Genomic DNA, 18,757 nt, shown 5'->3' on the forward strand with positions numbered 1-18,757 from the left:
CCCCGAAAATTATGAGCTTTTTTAAACGGATATATTTATCTGTCGCTAACCCACGTTACAACTTGGACTCGAATGCACTGTAACGATGACGAAATTCGTTATGTGATGGTTAAATGGATAGCACGTTGACTTAACTATGACACAAATTATTAAACCGTCATATCCAGCTGGATCGGCCATTCCGGCTTTTCGATGACATGATTTTGAATGAAATAAACATTTTTTCCATGTTGTGAGGCTGTCTGGAATAAGCCAAATATAAAATCTGGACGAACCTATAACAACCTAGCATGCGCGTGAGACCAAAGACGTCTAGTTGGGCAAGGCTCCTATGTCTATGATGTCTGCAGACACTGATAGTTTTTCTGATAAAAGAGGCTGGACTTTGGACGGTCCGGTCAGAGGAGCTCTCATTACACAGGAACGGTGCCCATAGAACTTTATGGAAGGTGCGACTCGGCAGCCATCACAGGTTTTCGTAAATACGCTTCCCAAAGATCCCGTGCTCGACGAAAATGGCAAAGATCCCGCCAGAAAATCCGCGTGCGAAGGGCAGGCTCTCCTCAAGGGCAAGGACGCTACCTGGGGACGCTGAGGATGAAAGCCTGCTGTATTGACAGAAAAGACCGCTAGTTTCACGCTTTTACCACTCGCCCGAATGAACCCAAACGCCTCGCGTGAAGAAGCCTGACGTGTCGAGGCGAGAAGAAAGAAACATTGCTATGTGTGTGCAAGGTTCCTAAAAACACAAATTTGGCAGTATATTGGGCAACAGCAATCCACCCCGACCCAGTGTGCCACACAGGACCAGTGGGGCAGAATTGTGGGGCCGAAGCTGATTAGGGATACGGCGAATGAATACAGCGTACGCTGATAGTGGGACGAATGCGTGGAATTGCATGAAAGTCGGTAAATTCTAAAGACCAGTGGGAGCAACAGCAGCTCCGTGTGGGGGAGGGATTGACGAATTATCACTGCATTTGAATCCTGTCATGTTGACACCGAAGACAGGCTGGGGGGGGGGGAGGAGTAGACAAGGCGCCCGGCTGGGCTTTCGTGACCCAAGTCGTGCCAGGCAGGTTAGCAGGAGAAAGACCATTTCACGGACTTATCCCATTATTACTGTGTTCTTAGCCTCAATCTCACTCTCCATCCTGAAAAGTGAAGAATCTATGTGTCTCGCAAGGAATTGGCCTGCCTCACATTTATATATAGTTCTGGAAGGAGCGCGAGCTGCAGCAAATTACTGAACGCAGTTTTCTTTGCAAGATGGCCAGGTTACATTGACATATGAGAACTCTACTAGCATTGAATGAAAGGGGCCCTAAAGAAGCTTTTTTGTAATTGTTGCAACGTATTGAAGAATGTTGCAAAAGCGGTCTACGACCAAACAAAGCGGAGCAACGTGCTAGGCTTACCCTCAGTATTTTTGCAAGGCACAGGAGCTTCTAAAGAAGAATCTTGGAAATTGTTGCAAAACGTTGCAAAATGCTGCATGTACGGCTTACAGTCCCACAATGTCATTCAATACCGTATAACTACCTTCAGTGGTCTTCCAAGGCACAAGAGCCCCTGCAAGGGGATGTCTGGAAAACTCTACAAAACATTTGCAGAATGTTGCAAGGCCAGTTTACAGTAAAATGAAACATGACAGGTCGTCAGGTTTACCTCCGTTCTTCTGGCAAGGTCTGGAGAGCCGCAAAGAAGCAATTAATGCAAAATTAAATCGTAAAATTGCAAAAGCGCTCCATCTCACACAGACATACTTTCCCTCAAAGTGCACCCCGTCGCAATGCTTCATCTTCACAGACATACTTTCCCTCAAAATGACAGCATCCACCGCGATCTGGAGACAACTAACGCGCTTTATATATATATATATATATATATATATATATATATATATATATATGCATACGTATAACACCTAGTTTTCCACGGCTGCGTACAGGCAGATGGTTTCCCGTGAAAATAGCAGGGATAAGAATCTTAGAGCTGAATGGCCCAAATCTCACGTTTTTCTTATGGAGGAGCCCCAAATTCCATAGAGGCATACAATGCTGCGTGACCAACCTCTCAACGAAATCCTGGATCCGCCACCAATTCCAAATGCCAACATCTCGGACAGGACAAACTACCGACTACTGCTGTACCGGCCGGTCACCACCTCCCCTCCTCTCCCTCCTTCCCGCACGTTCAGAATGAAAGGACCATGTCTGAAAGGGAGGGGTCTTTCTGCAGTCGTTGAGAGACTTGGAACAGGTACGCCAGGTAGTGTTCAGATCATCCGTTTTCAGTGACAGTTCAGCGGACACCCCATCTCTGGCCTGGTGGGATCTGAGACAACGCCGCACCACCGGTCCACGCCGTCTCCAACGGCTGCTTGGTTAAAGCGCCATACGCGTAACAGGTTCTTCTAAGGTATTCCTCGGGTCAATGGCATAGTAAGCCATACTACTACTCGTTGAAAACAGAGACGTCATCTCATGTCACATGACGGAAGTAGTTGGCCGCGACAGAAGCGTCATTCTGATGAGCAGTGAAAGTCGGAGCCTTGTCAGTGGAAGACGCCGCCTTCAGGGTTCTGTCGTAACCCTCTTACCGCTTGCGGCAGAACCGATGCTATCGGTTCAATGACTTAGACTCTGTTCCTCGCTTGCCTCACAAGAGCAATGCATGATATCTCAAATCACTGTTGGACCTCCCAGGCGTGATGTCGTCCCCGTGAGCGTTGTTGCTTGTGGTGTGGTTGTGCGGGGTGTGCACCCTCGCCCTCGCTGTGTTCCAAGCTCTGCATCTGACTGGGTGCCGGGGGGGGTGTTACGTGACTGCGGGTCTCCCGATTCGTTGGGGGTCAAGGGTCGGCCGCTGAGGCCGCGGCAGGGACCCGACGCTCGCAGGTGTCAGTTGGTCTTTCGACGAGTGCAGGCGAATACACACTACGTTCTCTTACAAGCTATTTCGGCCATCACGCCCGGAACCGCCGCGGCCAGTGACGATGCTGTGACAACGGCTGCTGCGTACGACGCATATACCAGCCGACGGCTGTTGCCTGGTGAGTCGCCTGACCTGCTCCTGGCGGACCTACGGCGTCTCGCAGCTCTGTGCGATGGGGTTCCGGAAAACGTGCTCACGTGCGCTTTTGTCGCCGGCCTGCCCGACGAGGTGCGGACTGTCCGCGCTGGCTCCTAGGCAGAGGCTTTGACTCTGGCAAGCATCCTGGTGCGGGCCCAGGCAGTGCTGAGCAACGAACGTGCCGGTGCGGCAGCGGCAGCGGCTGGAGCGCACGAAGAACGAGGAACCCGACAGGCGCGACCGGCAAGGCGACCCGTCCGGAAGTGCTGGACCTGCGGACAGGCAGGTCACCTGGCAGGGGCGTGCCCAAACGGGCAGGGGGCTGCGTTAGCGCCAGCGCAGTCCCCCGAGCAGTAGCGCGCGCTCTGCCAGTCGTGACACTGCTGGTGGACCAGCGCCCCCGGCGTGCCCTGCTCGACACGGGATGTACGGACACTCTGGTTCACGTGAGCTGCTGCCGCACGTGGTGCCCGTGCGCGGCCAAGATGCGAACGGTGAAAGATAGAGTGCTGCGGTGCGTGGGCACCGTTCAGGTAACGTTCGACTACAGAGGCAAGCGAGTAATGCTCGCGGCGCTGGTGGTCCCGGATCGTCCATTGGAGTTGGACGTGCTGATCGGCATGTCCGGCATCACCGCGTTAGGAGGCATCAGCGTTCCGTCCCCGACTGACGTGCAGCTGGGTGCGGCAACGTAGGAGGCGCCGGAGTCGGCAAGTGACGAGCCGGCATGCGGCGCGGCGGCGCCGGGCAGCGGCCCGCGAAGCTACTGGCGTTGGAAGCGGCCGATTTCACGGCTCGGTTCGACGGCGCTCACTGGCGTGTGACGTGGAAGTGAGCGCACGGACGTGGTCCCGAACGTCTGCGGAGCATCGTGAGTACGCTGTGTCGGCTGAACCACGAGAGGCCTACGAGCGCGAGTTGCCTGGGTGGATGGCGAACGGATGGCTCCAGCCCTATGACGAGCGTGAGAACGGGCCCGCTCGGGGCTTGATTCCCTTGATAGCAGTTCAACAGCCGCACAAGGGAAGGGCCAGGCCGGTGTTGGACTACCGCGAACTCAACCGCCATGTGACCGCGCACACTGCGGATGCCGACGTGTGCGCCGAGCAGTTGCGCCGCTGACGCCAGCATGGTGCCCGGTTGGCCGTGGTCGGCCCGCGAAAAGCGTACTTGCAGCTACGCCTGGAGCGCCGGATGTGGCCGTATCGGACGGTGCAGGTCAAGGGCCGCATCTACAGGCCCCACGCAGCTCGGATTCGGCCTCAATGGGGCGCCGTTGTTTATGAAGGCCGTTGTTCAGGCGGTGCTGCGCGAGAACGAGACGATCAGCCGGGGAGTGCTCGCCTATGTGGACGACCTGCTCGTCGACGAAGACGTGGTCAGTGCCGACATGGTGGTGGGGCACTTTGCGAGGTACGGGCTGGCCTGTAAGCCGCCGGAGCGTGTCGCGGACGGAGCGCGAATGCTCGGCCTTCGAGTCGAGGCTCGGGATGATGAGCTGCAGTGGTGTTGAGACAATGGGGTGCCTCCACCGCCGACCGAGCTCACCCGGCGTGCAGTGTTTGCCTGGTGTGGGCAGTTGATGGCGCACCTCCCCGTGGCGGGGTGATTGCGGCCAGCAGCTGCCTGGCTGAAGAGGCGAGGTGAACGGCGTGACGATCGGGTGGGACGACCCGGTGACGGATGATGCGTTGCGCGCGCATATCCAGGAAGTCACAACGCAGGTGAGGGCAGCTGACCCTGCTCGTGGGCCGTGGCGAATGGTCGGCCGGAAGCTCGTGGTGTGGACTGACTCGAGCGCCATCGCGAGCGGGGTAGTCCTGGAGGATGCGGAGGGCGGTGTTCTCGAGGATGCCGCGTGGCTCCTTCCAGAGTCCAAGGCGGCGAACCACATCAACATGGCCGAGTTGGACGCGGCGATGACCTGCGTGAACATGGCTCTGGCATGGGGCATTAAGCGCTTCAGCTTACGCACGGACTCGGCCGCAGTGTTCAAGTGGTTGAGTGACGCCTTGAGCGGACGCTTTCGTCTCAGAACAAAAGCGTTGGGGGAAATGCTGATCAGACGCAGGATTGGCCTCATGCGACAGTTGGTCGACGAGTTGCAGCTCTCGGTGACCCTCCAGCTGGTGCGGTCACAAGACAATCCTGCCGATGAGCTCACCCAAGTCCCCCAGGCCTGGCTGCGAGCAGAGCCTCGTCTGGGGAACTTCAACCGCAGTAGCCGCCACGCCAAAATTTTTCACGACACCCCGCGGGATGCAACTTCGGTCTCCGCGACCATCGGGCCGGAAGAAGTCGCGGTGCTCCCGAGGGACCAAGAAGCCGCTTACGAGCCCACGGCAAGCGACGTTCGTACCCGGATTAAAAGCATACACGAACGGACGGGGCACCAGGGGATCCGCCGGTCCCTGTGGTACGCCAGACGGGACCTCGGCAGACACGTCGCACGGGCCGACGTGAGAGCCGTCGTCAGCCAGTGCGATGTGTGCCGTTCGATTGACCCGGTGCCGACTCGCTGGCGGTCCGGCTCACTCGGCGTCCCGACAACATGGACCCGACTCGCGATCGACGTGACCCATTGCCAGGGCCGCCTCTACCTCACGGTCGTAGATTGCGGTCCGTCCCGGCACAGCATTTGGAGCGCACTGCGACGGTCTGACGCGGCAGAAGTGGCGGATCATCTGCATCGAGTGTTCCTGGAGCGCGGCGCGCCGGATGAGCTTCTGCTGGGCAATGCCATTGAATTCCGGAGCCGGCGAATGGCTGCATTCGCCGCGAAGTGGGGGGTTCGGTTGCGGTTTCGCGCGGCGCACGAGGCCGGCGGCAACGGAATCGTGGAGCGCCCCCACCGAACTATAAAGGTGATGGTCGCCCGCCAACGGTGCTCCGCCAGTGAAGCGGTGCATCGGTACAATGCGACTCCGCGGGACGGTGCTAACTCACTGAGCGCGCCGATGGCGCAGGTATTCCGCGCAGCCGGTGCCGACCTGCCGACCGGCCAGCGCGCTGCCGAGCCCGCACCGCCGCTGATGCAGGAACCCGTATCATCGTCGTTTTGCGTCGGCGATGCGGTGTGGATGCGGCGCCGGGGGCCCGCCACGCGGTTGTACCGATGTGTCGCGCCAGGGCGTAGTTACGCGGGTCGTGTCGGACCAGGTGGTTGAGATCGACGGCATGCCCTGGCACGTGCGATATCTGCGCCGCCGGAACCCGCACAAAGACTCAAACGGGAGCTGAATGCCTGGCGCGGTTGAGGGGTTTGGGGACGACACAGGCACGCTGCCGATGACGAACATTGTGTCGAATCATGAGTTTACGGTTGGGCGCAAAATGACCCTAGAAGTCGATGCGCCCTAAAACCCCAATCATCATCATCATGAGTCTACGGAAGGCGGTTCAGATCCGCCTGCCGTGCCATCAAGCCCGTTGGTTGCGGACCCTGCTGAGCACCCTTTGCTATCGTGGAGCGATCGCGATGAAGTGTCGAGCGCCAGTACGAGTTCTGAGTCATTGTGCTGTGGTGAGCATGAATTGGAGGGGTGCGGTGTGCGCAAAGATGACTTGTTCGTGTCCAGCAACAGTGCGGCGCTATCACCGCCTCGGCCGGATCCTCCACAGAAAGAGGGAGAGTCGCAGGAACCGCGGAGGGGCGGTCGCGCTCGCCGGCAACCAGTTGAGTTGTACGGCTTCAGTGTCTCCACCGATCTCATTGACGATTACGAGTGTGTGTCGATTGGTAGAGTGGCATGATTGCTTACAGTCAGGTGGAGGTGTGGTGCGATTGTGCGGGGTGTGCGCCCTCGCCCTCGCTGTCTTCCGAGTTCTGCATCTGACTGGGCGCCTGGGGCGTCACGTGACGGCGGGTCTCCCGATTCGCTGGGGGTCAAGGGTCGGCCGCTGAGCCGGCGGCAGGGACCCGACGCTCGCAGGTGCCAGTTGGTCTTTGGACGAGTCCAGGCGGGCACACGCTACGTTCTCTAACATTACATCTAACATAACATCTAACATCTAACAAGCTTAAAGAAAAATGTACAACCAGCATGCCAAGCCGTGCCGAGTCGTTAAGTCCTCATGAGTTGTAAAGTTCTCACGACGTTGGCCAGCGCGCCGCGCCAGCCGTTACCGAGCGATAACAAAAGACACCAACAGATTCTGCCAATGCCTCTTGGTTCAGTGTTCGTTCAATTGCTCCGCCTACCACACGGTATGGGTGTGCGGGTCCGGAAGAGCTTGTTTAGTGTTCACGGCAGAACAACCCTGGCACAGCACACCAGGAAGGGAAAGATTAGCTCCACCGAGCCGGTGGCGCACAAGGAGAACGACACCCCGGGGATCTACGCTCACAAGACCTACGCCCAGGAGGTCTACACTGACGGGACCTACGCCCAGGAAACCTACACTCACTGGACCCACGCGAATGAACCCTACGATGACATTAGTCCCGAAACCATTAGGGCGTGTTCGGTTAAGGGAAAATAATTTCACCAGCAATTTGTTGTCCGATAATCAGCAACGGGTGTTCTCCACTCGTGTTTGAAAAGTCCAGAAATTATCCCTCACTTTCGTGCCACACGTACGAGTCATGTGACGCGTTTGGCTGACAGATAAGGCTGGAAAATTATCCGAGATGGCGCTCGGCATTGCCAGCACGAAAATGATCTTAGTTAATTTTTTGTATCAAGGGAGAAACCTGAAATCTTTGGAGCACGGTCAAGACGGAGATTCCTTTTTCGCTGTGCGTAGGTATGGCCGTTAAATACGCATGGCACGTGAGAGACAACTTTGGGGATAAGTCCGGAGCTGTCAAATGTAAATGGAGAGTTTCGGTGGATGACTGTAAGAGAGATAATTATTCGTTGAATAATTTTCCCTCGGCCGAACGAGCCTATAGCGAGCAATGACAGTTAAGCATCGCGAAAAGTTATCCGTCTTTACGAAGTTCTGAAATTCATCCGTCATTCTCACTGGCCATGGATAATTATTTTCAATGACACCCCGTATTGAAAATGATAAACACCTTAAGATGATTTTTGGCACTCCGGATAAATTTCAGACATTTAATGCCAGCCGAGCTCGCCCTAAAGTTCTGGCTATTTTGGGGCAAATATGGCGGGTGTGGTTGGGAGTACATCGCTCTTATTGAGGACTGCTCGGGCTTTCTGCGGTCCACAGGTAATGTTTGGGGCCCCAAAATTGCATGTCTGATATGAAAAAGGTAATAACATAGTCTCTAAGTTATAATCCGTAAAATTATATCATTAACATGATGTCTCTTTGCGTCGTTTTTGCCTCAATACTTTTTCCATTTGGTATCGGTGTAGTAGCCCCAATATAATGTCTGGACAAATTTAAGCTGCTGCTTTAGTGTATGTGGAAGGAGCAGTTATGATAACCCTTTATTATGATATGATTAACTGCTTGCCCAGTGTTCTTCATTTAGTGTGCTTGGGTAACAATTCAGGACGTTTGAACACAGTGATGATTAGACCTTCCAGTCAGCCTGTTGTTTTGTAAATACTTGTTGTTTATTCAAAACACATTAAGTTCAAAATTTTGATTGTGTAGATTGTATTGAGCAAGACTCATGATGAACAGTGCTTGCTGTGTGGACCCTTGCCCCACCAGCAAGTTGTGAAATTCCATGTATGTTGCACAAGTTGGTGGTGTAAAATTCACTTGCTATGATGGTAATTTAGCTTACCTAATGCATACACATGACATACATACATAGCACATACAACGCATACACATTTGGCTTTTGCAATGGCATTGTCGATCTCCAAGGCAACAGAATAGCCAACACATGTCTCCATGTGTCATGTGTGTGAACATGTGACATGTTTATTGAACTTGGAGTAGCCAGCTGCCAGGTGCTTCTGTATCTCTACTTGAGTGCCTTACTGCTGTTTTGGCTGGGTGGGCAGCTAGCAGCCATCAGCTGGTGGTGGCTGGAGTGAGGACAGGCCCTTAGTGGGCATAACCCTGCATATTGTATGTTAATCACCTCCTGTAGAACTGAAACTCCATTAAAGTTTATAAAGCAGGTTTAGTTCATCCTTAACCTGTACATAACATAACTGATAATTGATATGGGCATATTAAGTGTAAGATGTCAAAATGATACATCAGTGCTCATGCCTGGGGTCATTCTATGAAACAGGAGAGCCATGGACTCCAAAGTCTTTATTGGCATCAGCCCTGCCAGCCATTGATGTTTAAGCATTATTTATTCCTGAAACCAGATGTCAGAAACAAACCAATAATTTTATTGAATGAAATGCCATATTGCTTTATGATGTGTCAAGCTATTCTTAAAACATAATGTTGTTTATAGGCTGCATCAGCTTTGCTACCTTACTGTATATGCATTGGTGGTTATTAATAAGCTGCTGGTGATATGATGGCATCCCACCATTGAAGAAAATCAGTGAATAGTGTATTTGCCCCAAACAGCTGCCAAGGAAATCTCTGTTAGGAACATATCATCACAATGCAGTTTTACAAGCAGAGATAATGAATCTGTTAAACTAAAAGTTCACCACAAGCTGGATAAAGATATGGTTGGTCACATGTTGCCTGTTTCTACCAGTGCAAGAGGAGAGGTTGTAGGAATGTTATCCAGTTGTGTCTAGTTATCACGCATCCTGTTATTATGTATATATTGACCTAATTTCTGTGCAGCCAGCATGCAAATCATGCACTGGTATTTCCTTACTGAGGCAGACATTTCTGCATTGGAGTTTAAAGTAAGTTGAGATATCATGATATATGCTCACTTAAAACTGTTGGTATGCTCTTTAGTCAAACAGAGTGCTCTGGACAACACAATTTCCTCATTTAGTAAATGTGCTTTTCATTGCATCATTGTTTTATTGTGTCATCCTACTCTGCACAGCATACATTGAGTGCCAATTGATGGCTGTAATATTTGGAAATCATGCTCTTGAGCACCATATGCAAACAACTTGAAAATTATATTTTTATTTGCCTTGACTGCTGCATAACCAATGGAATGACATGAAATGGGTATCAATATTATGGCACCCTGGATGCCTGGGTGACCTTGAAGTAGTCTGTACACAGTATTCTGCACATCCTCACAGGTGTGTAGCTAAAAACTAGAGTGGCTTAGGTCTTAGAAGGCAGGTCTGTGAACTGCACCAAGGGATCTTCAAGTTGGCTATTTTAACTTCAAACTCCATACAGATATAGAGCACTTCCTTTAACATTGAATCATCACTTATTCCTTGTGTGCTTTGGTGCTCCCATCTTCGAGCACCAAAGCATACTGATAGCATCATAACCAATGCCAGGTATGCCAGAGTGGTTGTGTATATCTGTGTCTTCCAAACTGGGGTACTGACAGAATATTTTGCCTTCAATCATGTGCATATGTGTGCTTATTTCAGGCAGCAGCTATAAGCAAGTTGGGAAGTACTACTCAGGCCAGAAATTATGGAACTGATGTAAGTAATGGTGTGGTTTTGGGATGTTTCAAAATGCTGTCTATGTGGTGCAGACAGCGAGCTCATGTTGTAATGCAAATAACTGGTGGAATTGTGGCATACTTGGTAAGATTTATTGGTTCGTCACTACAGTTTGAAGGTTTTTAAGCCTATGTTTCATGTCCCATTAATGATGTGTTTGTTTTGTGTTAGACACATTAATGAAAAAAGGGTGAGGTTATTTGATGAACTGTTTTAACATTGGTTTTTGTATGCATTTTGTGTACAGAGGTTGCACAATCTTTCATCTACCCTAACTGATAAATGCTCACCACAGAGGTCATTGGCCAGGTATGGGGGACGTAGCACAGTCACCATGCTGCCCGGTGCTGGGATAGGTCCAGAGATGATGGGCCACCTGAAGGAGGTGTTCAGGTGAGCAGGGGAGCTCAGCTCCTACTTACATACCAAGCATATGACCGCACATCATGTGTGTTAGTGCTGGTGTGGATGGTGGCATGCTGAGGATTCAGGAACATTCTGGTGGCTGTGATTTTATCACCAGTGTGAGATGATGTTCCATGCCGGAATGAGAACAAGCACAGTCTGTTATTCTATGCTGCCATTGAGTTGGTTGCCTGCATCACTAAATTCTTCGCATCGGTGCTGCTGTGCACTGCTGTATGTAGATGACGAGCATATCCGCGCCGCCAGATATGCCGGCGTGCCAGTTGACTTCGAGGAGATAAACGTGGACACGAGCGGCACCGACGCTGCCTCCATGAGCGGCGCCATCACCTCCATCCGGCGCAACGGCGTCGCAATCAAAGGTGCAGCACGCTCATACCCGGGGCCCCCGTCCGGGGGGTGGAGGTCGCGCCTGGCTCGATGGGGACAGCAGCCTGGTGCGTAGCTTCGTGAGAATGGTTAGGGTCGTAGGTGATGTGCTGATTGCTGTCAGGATGAAGCAAAACAGCGGTCGTTCAGCGACATATTTTTCCGAGTCGTTACGGCACGACGCTTCTGTATAGATTTACGTCCGTGATCCGGCGGACCTGGCACCAACCGCATGTCTTCCGCACGATCCCTGCCATTGCGTGAGGTCATTTACCGTGGCCGTCGAACAGTGGTGCAAAGACCCGGGACCTGACCTCGCCCTCCTCCGCAGGCAATATCGAGTCGCGCAGCAACCAGCCGGGCACCATGTCGCACAACGTGGAGCTGCGCAACCAGCTGGACCTGTTCGCGTACGTGCTGCACTGCCGGTCGCACCCGACCGTGCCCACGCGCCACCCGGAGATCGACATCGTGATCGTGCGTCAGAACACGGAGGGCGAGTACGCCATGATGGAGCACGAGGTGGGTGGGCGCGGCGCGGCGCCGTTGGCTGTTGTGGCCAGTGCTGGGTGGTTCGGACGTGAGCCTGGCGGCGTTAGGCGAAGACGACACCTCACAGTGTCGTCTTCGCGTGGTAGTGGTATGCCCGCGTCCACGAAGTGAATGTGGACATTGTTAAAAGCGTAACCTGATTTTCTTATTGCGATGTTCAGTACGGTGCCCATCACAAATGCTGAATAGCTGAAAGTCAGTCTGAGAGATATGTTTCGGCCAGCACCTGATGGTGGAAGCGTAGAGTGACCAGTTGGAGGTGGCCGATCTGTCGGAGCTGGGTGATGACACCGAGCCTCCTGGCCCGTGCCTCCAGCACCTGATGACGGAAGTGTACAGTGACCTGTTGGAGGTGACCGATCCGTCGGGGCTGGGTGATGAGACCGAGCCTCCTAGCCCGTGCCTCCCGCGAAGGCGCGCGTCTCACCCACCGTGCCGCCGTCTCCTCCGCCAGAACGTGCCGGGCGTGATCGAGAGCCTGAAGGTGATCACGCTGTCCAACTGCGAGCGGTTGGCGCGCTTCACCTTCGACTACGCTCTGGAGCAGGGCCGCAAGAAGGTGACCGCCATCCACAAGGCCAACATCATGTGAGTGGCGTGCGAGAGCCTGGGCCATTCGCTAGCCGTACATCCGAAGCCGTTCGTGCTTGCGGTCCTGTTTTGGTCTCCTAATGTTGTGTTGCTGCTTTCGACAGTGCGGGCACATCGCGCGGAGCAGACAGAGTACTATTGTCCGAACGTAATGCCAGGAGACGCCGGGCCGTCTCCGGTGGGCTGGCGGTCTCCAGCCTCTCAGCCTCCTGCCGGGCTTCTTCGGGTGTGTCACAGTGGCGCGTCCCCTTCCCCAGGAAGCTGTCGGACGGCCTGTTCCTCGAGACGATGAAGCGAGTCGCCAAGAGCTACCCGTCGCTCGAGTTCAGCGGCATGATCGTCGACAACTGCTGCATGCAGATGGTGTCGCGGCCCGAGCAGTTCGACGTCATGGTCATGCCCAACCTGTACGGCACGGTCGTGTCGAACGTGGCCTGCGGTCTGGCCGGCGGGCCCGGCATCATGTCCGGCAAAAACTACGGCGCCAAGGTCAGCTGCCTTCGCCCTGCCTCGCTCATCCCTGCTTTGGTTCGCGTGCCAGGTTGTGGTCCAGTGTACAGGTTAGGAGGCGAGGGTCGACACCTGCACACGTTCGCACAGCTCTGCCATGGACTTGTGTTCTGTCTTTTGTGTCGTGTCTTTTTCCGATTTTGCTCGGGTGATGTGTGCGTGCATTTCCACCTCCATCCCGCTTGTTTGCCGTCCTGTTTACATCCCCTGCACTGGTGGGCGCAAAAGGACCACAGTGGTCGGCGCGCCCTAAAACTCCAATCGACAACAAGCGTCCCCTACATTGGGCTGCCGCCGTGATACGGCCTTGCTTGCCTCTCCACGGTGCGCTGAATCCCCCTCCCTTGGCTGGCGCCACGACAGGATCTATCCCTGCATCGTGTGCCTCTATTTTTCTGTTTGGCCGCCATGACAAGCTCCTGTTCCTACCTCCCCGCAGCACGCCATGTCATCCTCGCCGTCCTTCAGCCGCGATGATACTGTCCCTGCCCGTCTCCCCTCAGTACGCCGTATCTGCCTCGCCGCCGTCCCGCCAGCCGCGATGACACGGGTCCTGCCCGTTTCCCCTCAGTACGCCGTATCTGCCTCGCCGCCGTCCCGCCAGCCGCGATGACACGGGTCCTGCCCGTTTCCCCGCAGTACGCGGTGTTTGAGCCGGGCACGCGCAACACGGGCAGCGCCATGGTCGGCAAGAATATCGCCAACCCGTTGGCGATGCTGAACGCCGGCTGCGACATGCTGGGCCACCTGGGCCTGCATCAGCACGAGCAGCTGATCCGGCAGGCGGTGGAGCGCGCCATCTGCGAGAGGATCACCACGCCAGGTCAGCGGCGCCGGCCCGACGGTCGGGGCAGCAGCTGGGCAGCTGGTCTCTGAGGGTGGTGAGACGGGAGTCTGTCGCTCTGGTGGTGGCGTGGGAGACGTTACCAGGAACCAGCCCTTTTCGGTACTCCTGAACAGGATATTTAGTTGGGAATGTGGCGGGGCTGTGCTTCTCTTCATTTTCTACCGGCCCGTGTCTGAGGCCACCCCTTTCGCTCCACCAGGTGGGGTGATGCAGAAAGCCAAAACTTGGTGGTTGTAGATGTGGTTCTTGCTTCACTTATCTGTCCGGGCACAAAATGTGACCAATTCGCTAATCGTAAGTATCGCCAGAACAGGATCAAGAACTCCCACGTGGGGTCCGGTTTTGACCCGTGGACTTTGATGCGTCCACGGTCCATAAAGGACGTGCGACGGTGTGTGCCGTGTTCCCTTCAATACGTCATCACCGCCTCATTGTATGGTGCGTCGGACACCGTGCGTTGCTGATACTGTGGGTCCGACACGGTCGGGCGAGTGGACCGGTCTAGTGACGTCAGCGCACACGCCGCAGACGCCGGCGGCAACCAGACCACCACCAACGTGGTGCAGTTCATCATCGACGACATCAAGGAGAACACGCGCGCCGCCCGGTGGTGAGTGGCGTCTCTGTGCCCCGGCAGCGTCTGCCAGCCGTGCCGCGCCGCGCCGCGCCGCCTCGCCTCGCCTCCGGCTGGAGGCCGACTCGCGAGTCGGGGTCACCCTCATAGCCGGAACTTGTGCACTGAACTGACAGTGTTGCTGTGTGTTGATGCGAATGCGTCTGCAGATGGGACATGTCCTGCCCTCGGAAGTTCAGACGGCTGTCGTCTTTGTGTGTCTCACAAGCCGATCGGCGGGGTTTCCGAGATGGTAGGTTTGAAAGGTAAACTGCGCAAAGCTTCGCTGCTCTTACACCACAAGCTTCCCTGCTGCCGGATTTAAATGAGCTTTTGATAGACTTGCGTTTCTTGGTGCAATGTGAAAGCGGCGAGTGCCGGGAGGTCTGGTGTTGTGTCGCTTGGGGCAACATGTGACGTGGCATACCCATGTGCCAAACTAACTGGATTCCGGGCGGGAACTACCTGCAAGCTGGCGGGTATCATACTCGTGCGAGCCGCGGAAGATGCCGATTCTTAGGCGGTCGTATCTGTAGACATAACAATACGTGGACTTAAAACGCCATTAGGATGGTTACTGGGCCCTCATGGGGGGCTTAACGACGCACTCACCTGCTGAGGCCTTTTGGATTTGCCTGCCTCTCACCCTGGCAGGAAGGGTGAGCACCGCGGAGAATCCAACCCCCACCTCTGGTTTGCCAACGCTCAGCTCAACCACGTCACTACCGGTGCCGCTATCTGGCATTGCCTGCCTCGTGCGGTTCGTCCATGCACGAGGGCGTATCCAATGCCTGTTAAGGGCTTCTGGGTATCCCCGCCAAGTCGTCCGTCGTACGAAGCCGTTGGTAATGGTATGCGGTGGGCACCAGCAAAGGGAAAATCCTTTAGCGGTTATCTAGGAATAGTAGTCTCGCTATCGGAAGTCTGGACGGGAGGGAGTCATGCTTAGGCGTTCGTGGATCGGCCATGTTTACGCCCGCCATAGATCCCTTTTTCACGATGAACCACCCCGATGCCGTTAATTTAACACAACGCTTAATGTGCGCTTGGTGTTCGTTTCTTGTCCCGCATTGTCCCGTGTTGAACGCCTGCGGCGCTTCGGTCCGACTGCACCGTCTGGCACGCTCTCCGATTCACTCGGCAGTGTATTTTCAAATACATTGCCGAGTAAAAAAAAAACACATCAAGCACTTCTTAAATTTATATATATATATATATATATATATATATATATATATATATGTATATACCGATTCAGATAGTTTGCGCCACACAACAGCCCGTTTTGAAATGTTTGAAACAATTTTGATGTGGACATAGTTTATGGGCGCCATATGATCGCGCAATCGCAGCGCCCGAAAGCCCCAATACTTCTACTAACTGCCTAACTCTAGCAGGAAGGGCGGGCACGGCGGGGAATTGAACCCCGCGTTGCTGGTTTCACAGATGCGCAGCTTTATTACTACATTATCGGTACCTTCAGGGTGGATACTGCATGAATCGCTGTCACCTATTTATGCTTTGAGAAATGTGGAGATATTGGGACTCCACCGACTTCCTTTCAGCTATATGAGACGGCATGTGTTAAATCAAACCTGTTTTTTTTTAAACAGAAGGTATAAGGTTCAAGTCACACAGAAGCTAAGTGTGATTACAGGACTTTTTTTTAAAAACCCTTGAAAATATTTATCAACGTTTCACGCCATCTACATTTGACCACTACATTTCGACAACCATCAATGCGAACTCGATCTACACTTCGTTTTTTAAGCGATAAGGGCGTTCATTGCAAGTGCATTGCAAGTAACGCTGGAAGATCTTATAGATGCTTATGGTCACGACATTGTGAGAATAACCTTTGCGCAACAGCATGCATTTAGGGATACCATAACCGCGTCCACAGCCGCTGACGGGAACACTGGACGCGTCGTTAGTGCGTCGGCAACCGTGTGCTGTCGCTGACGGAAGCTTCCGTGTTTCAGGGGCCATGCCACTGCCTAGATCCGACCTGCTCTCCGCTAGTAGAAGGCGCACGCCTTCAGTTTTAGACTGGCCCGCCTGCAAAAACAAGAATGACGGCTGGAGTTTGTTCACCGTTGTTCGAATACATCAGTATTTATTCTCCCCTCTGTCATGGTATGTTTTGTTCACTCTGCGAACTATTGTTCCGGTATCCCTCTGCCTGCGCGGCTTATGCGGCAGTAATTTCAGTTCATCTCTGTTTTATCTGGTGTACACCACGGTCGTTGTTCGATAACCGTGACCTGTGTTATTGTACCGTGTGCAATACCGTATGTGTAAGTCACGTGGGGTGAGACCGAAGAGTGTTGTTACGAAATATGACAAAGTTCTGGTATGAGAACCTGTTTCTTAAGCCGAAATTGGAGATGTGGAAGGAACTGCGATCGGCAGGTGGAATGACGCAAAGCGACTTGCGCAAACCAGACACCATTAGCTAATCACTGAAGGTTACACTTAACAGACGCCGTTTGATAACGAGACACTGCACCGATGTAGCGATACCATTCCATAATTGTAATGCAACGTACATCTTGTACATGATGTAAGCTGTGAAATATCAATTTGTGCTATTCAAGAATCGTATTCTGACGAATTGAACTGAACAATTCGCAAAATGGTTCCGTCAAGCCCTCACCCGTATTCACAAGAAAATCTTGGTCTTGGCACGATACAACGTACTCACACGTCATCCAGAAACTGGGCTTTGGTACAGTGGACCTCCGGTGTCACTGTGAGTGGTAGACTGAGCGTCTTGAAGGCTGTAAACACGCTGCGATTACAACTCCTGCCACGTATTCTCATCGACTCGGCGGCCAGTATAACATGATCCGATACAGATGCACGTGAACAGCATTGTCGACAAACTCCCTCGCTCGGCAGCGCGGGGAAGGGATTACACAGCGACCGTGGCGTGGGGCGAGCGCCTCGTCGTGCTGGCGTGATATGATACAGATGCATCGATACTTCTCAGCCGGTGCTGAAGTGGTGCTGGACTGGGCCTGCCCCTGGGGCGGTGTGGGCGTGGTTTGCGTAACAGGTTCCGCTCAATGTGTCACCAACTCATGCTTTCAGGGCGGTCGACGAACTGACAGACGGGCTTCACTCGACGGTGGTCCCGGGTGGTTGTGCCGTCCCGTTCTCGCTGGTGGGGGGACGGTACCGCTGGCAGTGGCACCCGTGTGGTTCCGCCCTCCCGTTCTCGATGGTGAGGGGACGGTACCGCCGACAGACTTCCCTCCCCGTGTGGTTCCGCCCTCCAGTTCTCGCTGGTGAAGGGATGGTACCGTCGACAGTGCTCCCTCCCCGGGTGGTTGTGCCGTCCCGTTCTTGCTGGTGGGGGGACGGTACCGCTGGCAGTGGCACCCGTGTGGTTCCGTCCCCCTCCCTCCCCCCCGCCCCCGTTCCCGCTGCTGAGCGGACGGTACCGTCGCTGTACTGCTTGGCCGAGATGACGCCAGTGCGGTTAACGTCGTACTGCTCGAAGAGGGCCACAATGTTCTCGTCTGTGAAGAGGCTCGGCGCATCCTGTTCCGTGTTGGAGCGCAGCTTGATCAGTTTCTCCAGCTCCGATACCAGGAAGGAGGTAGGGTTCTCTGCGGGAGGGCCAATGGCACGCACGTGGCAGCGTAGGTCGTATGGACGGGAGGTTATGCCACGCTGTCACCTAGATCATGTTTGGAGTTTTGGAGCGGACTGAGCCGGCTTTGATAAAAGAGCAGTGGAGATCTGATTCGATTATGTGCAGGTGGGCGGGGCGGGGGGGGGGGGGGCAATACGTTATATCGCGTGTTCCCAGAATGACATGCAGCGTTTGGAATAGGCGTATAAAAGCGCAGACTACTGACCTGGTTGATGAAAGACGAGTTTGCCAACGAGGTTTTCCACGAGAGTAGGTATTTTATGCTTCTGTAGGTAGTCCATGGCCTCATCCGAGCGGGCAGACATTCTGCAGCCGAAGACGCGCCAATGTTGCAGACCGCCTGTTAACTGCGCTGTTTGATGCAAGCTGTCGGTGGTTGGAGGTGGGGAGCAACTGTCTACTCTAGATGCCCGCCCGGCTCGTTACAACGCATGAACACGTTGAAATTATCTTAAGGCGCAAAGCGATGAAAAACTGTCTTGGTTCTAAGGAGCAAACGATGCCCCGACTTCAGGCGGAGGCCGTGCGAGCGTCAGCAAACCCCAGAACGGCTTAAGCAAGTGGCTGAAACAAATCTTAAGTGGTTTAATAAAACAAACAATTGTTGACTGCCAATCAATCAG

The 18,757-nt window shown here is 53.9% G+C and overlaps 1 protein-coding gene and 1 long non-coding RNA gene across 4 annotated transcripts; one reads left to right on the forward strand and one right to left on the reverse strand.

Annotated features, from left to right (window-relative positions):
- Positions 1-8,167: 8,167 nt before the first annotated feature.
- LOC119112999 (isocitrate dehydrogenase [NAD] subunit gamma, mitochondrial) lies at positions 8,168-16,832 on the forward strand. 2 transcript variants are annotated; one of them, XM_037237310.1, is made up of 10 exons: positions 8,168-8,250; positions 10,488-10,544; positions 10,861-10,958; positions 11,238-11,353; positions 11,692-11,882; positions 12,367-12,500; positions 12,761-12,992; positions 13,653-13,836; positions 14,389-14,470; positions 16,456-16,832. In XM_037237310.1, the coding sequence occupies exons 1-10, from the start codon at positions 8,185-8,187 to the stop codon at positions 16,472-16,474; spliced, it is 1,179 nt and encodes a 392-aa protein (XP_037093205.1). In that variant the 5' UTR covers positions 8,168-8,184; the 3' UTR covers positions 16,475-16,832. The 2 variants fall into 2 exon arrangements, with proteins under 2 accessions (XP_037093205.1, XP_037093206.1); XM_037237311.1 differs by lacking the exon at positions 16,456-16,832 and adding an exon at positions 14,644-14,660.
- On the reverse strand, positions 16,173-18,407 carry LOC119113001 (uncharacterized). Of its 2 annotated transcripts, none has more exons than XR_005095812.1 (4): positions 18,340-18,407; positions 17,920-18,087; positions 17,178-17,253; positions 16,173-16,531 (listed from the first exon to the last, which is right to left on the reverse strand). It is a non-coding gene; the product is annotated as an uncharacterized LOC119113001 (long non-coding RNA). The 2 variants fall into 2 exon arrangements; XR_005095813.1 differs by having other exon boundaries at positions 17,130-17,253.
- Between the last annotated feature and the right edge of the window lie 350 nt (positions 18,408-18,757).

Source organism: Pollicipes pollicipes, unplaced genomic scaffold, assembly GCF_011947565.3.
Source record: "Pollicipes pollicipes isolate AB1234 unplaced genomic scaffold, Ppol_2.1 Scaffold_7261;HRSCAF=8764_pilon_pilon_pilon, whole genome shotgun sequence".
Lineage (NCBI taxonomy): Eukaryota > Metazoa > Arthropoda > Thecostraca > Pollicipedomorpha > Pollicipedidae > Pollicipes > Pollicipes pollicipes.

Bases quoted from the DNA above. Each gene is read 5' to 3' on its own strand.
- LOC119112999 (XM_037237310.1), top strand. From the start codon at position 8,185: ATGGCGGGTGTGGTTGGGAGTACATCGCTCTTATTGAGGACTGCTCGG. The intron at 8,251-10,487 runs GTAATGTTTGGG...TGCTTATTTCAG, and splicing joins GGGCTTTCTGCGGTCCACAG to GCAGCAGCTATAAGCAAGTT. The intron at 11,354-11,691 runs GTGCAGCACGCT...CCTCCTCCGCAG, and splicing joins CAACGGCGTCGCAATCAAAG to GCAATATCGAGTCGCGCAGC.